At 42.7% G+C, this 1,552-nt stretch overlaps 1 protein-coding gene across 1 annotated transcript; it reads left to right on the top strand.

Annotated features, from left to right (window-relative positions):
- Positions 1 to 56: 56 nt before the first annotated feature.
- LOC106014157 (utrophin) lies at positions 57 to 1,323 on the top strand (the record flags this gene model as incomplete). The annotated part of the gene is given in 2 exon segments (XM_013091234.2): positions 57 to 614; positions 1,262 to 1,323. Coding segments are annotated over 2 exon segments (117 nt in total), but the record flags the coding sequence as incomplete, so codon positions are not given.
- Between the last annotated feature and the right edge of the window lie 229 nt (positions 1,324 to 1,552).

The raw sequence follows: 1,552 nt of genomic DNA, 5'->3' as shown, positions 1-1,552 counted from the left end.
TGTGTGTGTGTGTGTGTGTGTGTGTGTGTGTGTGTTGTGTGTGTGTGTGTGTTGTGTAGGTATCTGTGTATATGCTTTGTGTGTGCCCATACATTTGCACGCGTACATGTAAGCATGTATTATATGTATAAATATTTCTATATTTAGACATGATGCGTCTATAATGTGTTTTTGTGCTTAGACTTCAGTTTCAGTAATTACATTTCTGTGGATCTGAAACAGGAAGTTACACGTCCTTAACATGATAGTGGAGATAGACGGTATTCCCGGAGTCGCCGCTAGGGATGTCGGCAGCCTTTGACTCTTTGAGTGTGTGAAACTTTGGTGTGAAAACATGTTATGTAATACATTGGTGTGGAAACGTGTTATGTAATACATTGGTGTGAAATCAAGTTACGTAATACATTGGAGTGAAATCAAGTTACGTAATACATTGGTGTGAAATCAAGTTACGTAATACATTGGTGTGAAAACCAGTTTTAAAACGCTGTGGTGTGACATCGGGTCAGTCCGGGATAAGAAGTGACTGCTGTTCCCGCCACGCGGAGTAGAAGGCGGCATGGAGAACTATTATTCCAAAGACCTGACCCTCCTCAAGTTTAAGAAAGGCAGAGGTTTGTAGAACTGTCTGTGGAGATGGCAGAGATGTTGAGTCGTGTCAGCTCACACACCGTCCTTTTCTGTTCTTCCACTACCGTGTCTTGAGCATTGGTGTGCAGAAATACATTCAAAAGAAAATCTGTCTATCTCTCTTTCTCTCCACCTCCCCCTGTATCTCTGTTTTCATTGGTGGGTGGTTGGCGGGTGCTCTGGTGTGGTTTGCTTTTTCTTTCCTATCAAACATCTGTCGTCCTTATCTCCCCTTCTTCTTTCTTATGTTTGTTTCTCTCTTGTAACGCCTCTAATGTTTTGGCGCTCATATGTCCTTATGCAGTTGGGAGCGCCGTAAAACATCTTCTGTACCTCTTTCTTTCTCTTTTGCTCTGTTGTCTGTGTGTCTGTCTGTCAGAGTGTGTCTGTCAGTCTTTCTGACTATAAAATCATTATATACACACACACAGTGTATTTGGACACGAGTTGTCAAGTGATATCCCAACATTCCACAGTCCAGTCGACAGTATGGTATTGGACTGCTGGGTTACCGGAAGTCAGATGTTGTAATTTGTTTGCTTGTTTATGTGTTTATTTGTTTGATTGTTTGTTTATTTGTTTGTTAGTTTGACCCTTCATTGAGTTTCCTGTTTTGTTTGTTTGTTCACAGACGAGAGAGAAGACATACAGAGAAAGACTTTCACCAAATGGATCAACTCACAGTTCTCCAAGGTAAGATCCAATCATAGCAATCAAATCTTTGATGGGGGCTCTCGTGGCCTAGAGGCTAAGGTGTTGGCCTCTCGTTCAACAGGTCCCGGGTTTGAATCCGGATAGTTACGGAACATTTTCTACTCTAGAACTTTTCCCCTTAGCCTCCTGTCCTGCTCACCAATCATGTTCTGTCGTCTGCTTTCGTCTCCACTTTTTACCCCCGCCCCCTCCTGCTTCTCATTGGCTC

This window comes from Aplysia californica, unplaced genomic scaffold (genome assembly GCF_000002075.1).
Source record: "Aplysia californica isolate F4 #8 unplaced genomic scaffold, AplCal3.0 scaffold03492, whole genome shotgun sequence".
NCBI lineage: Eukaryota > Metazoa > Mollusca > Gastropoda > Aplysiida > Aplysiidae > Aplysia > Aplysia californica.
Note: the sequence above shows the minus strand (reverse complement) of the source record. Positions and strands in the feature narration are given on the sequence as shown.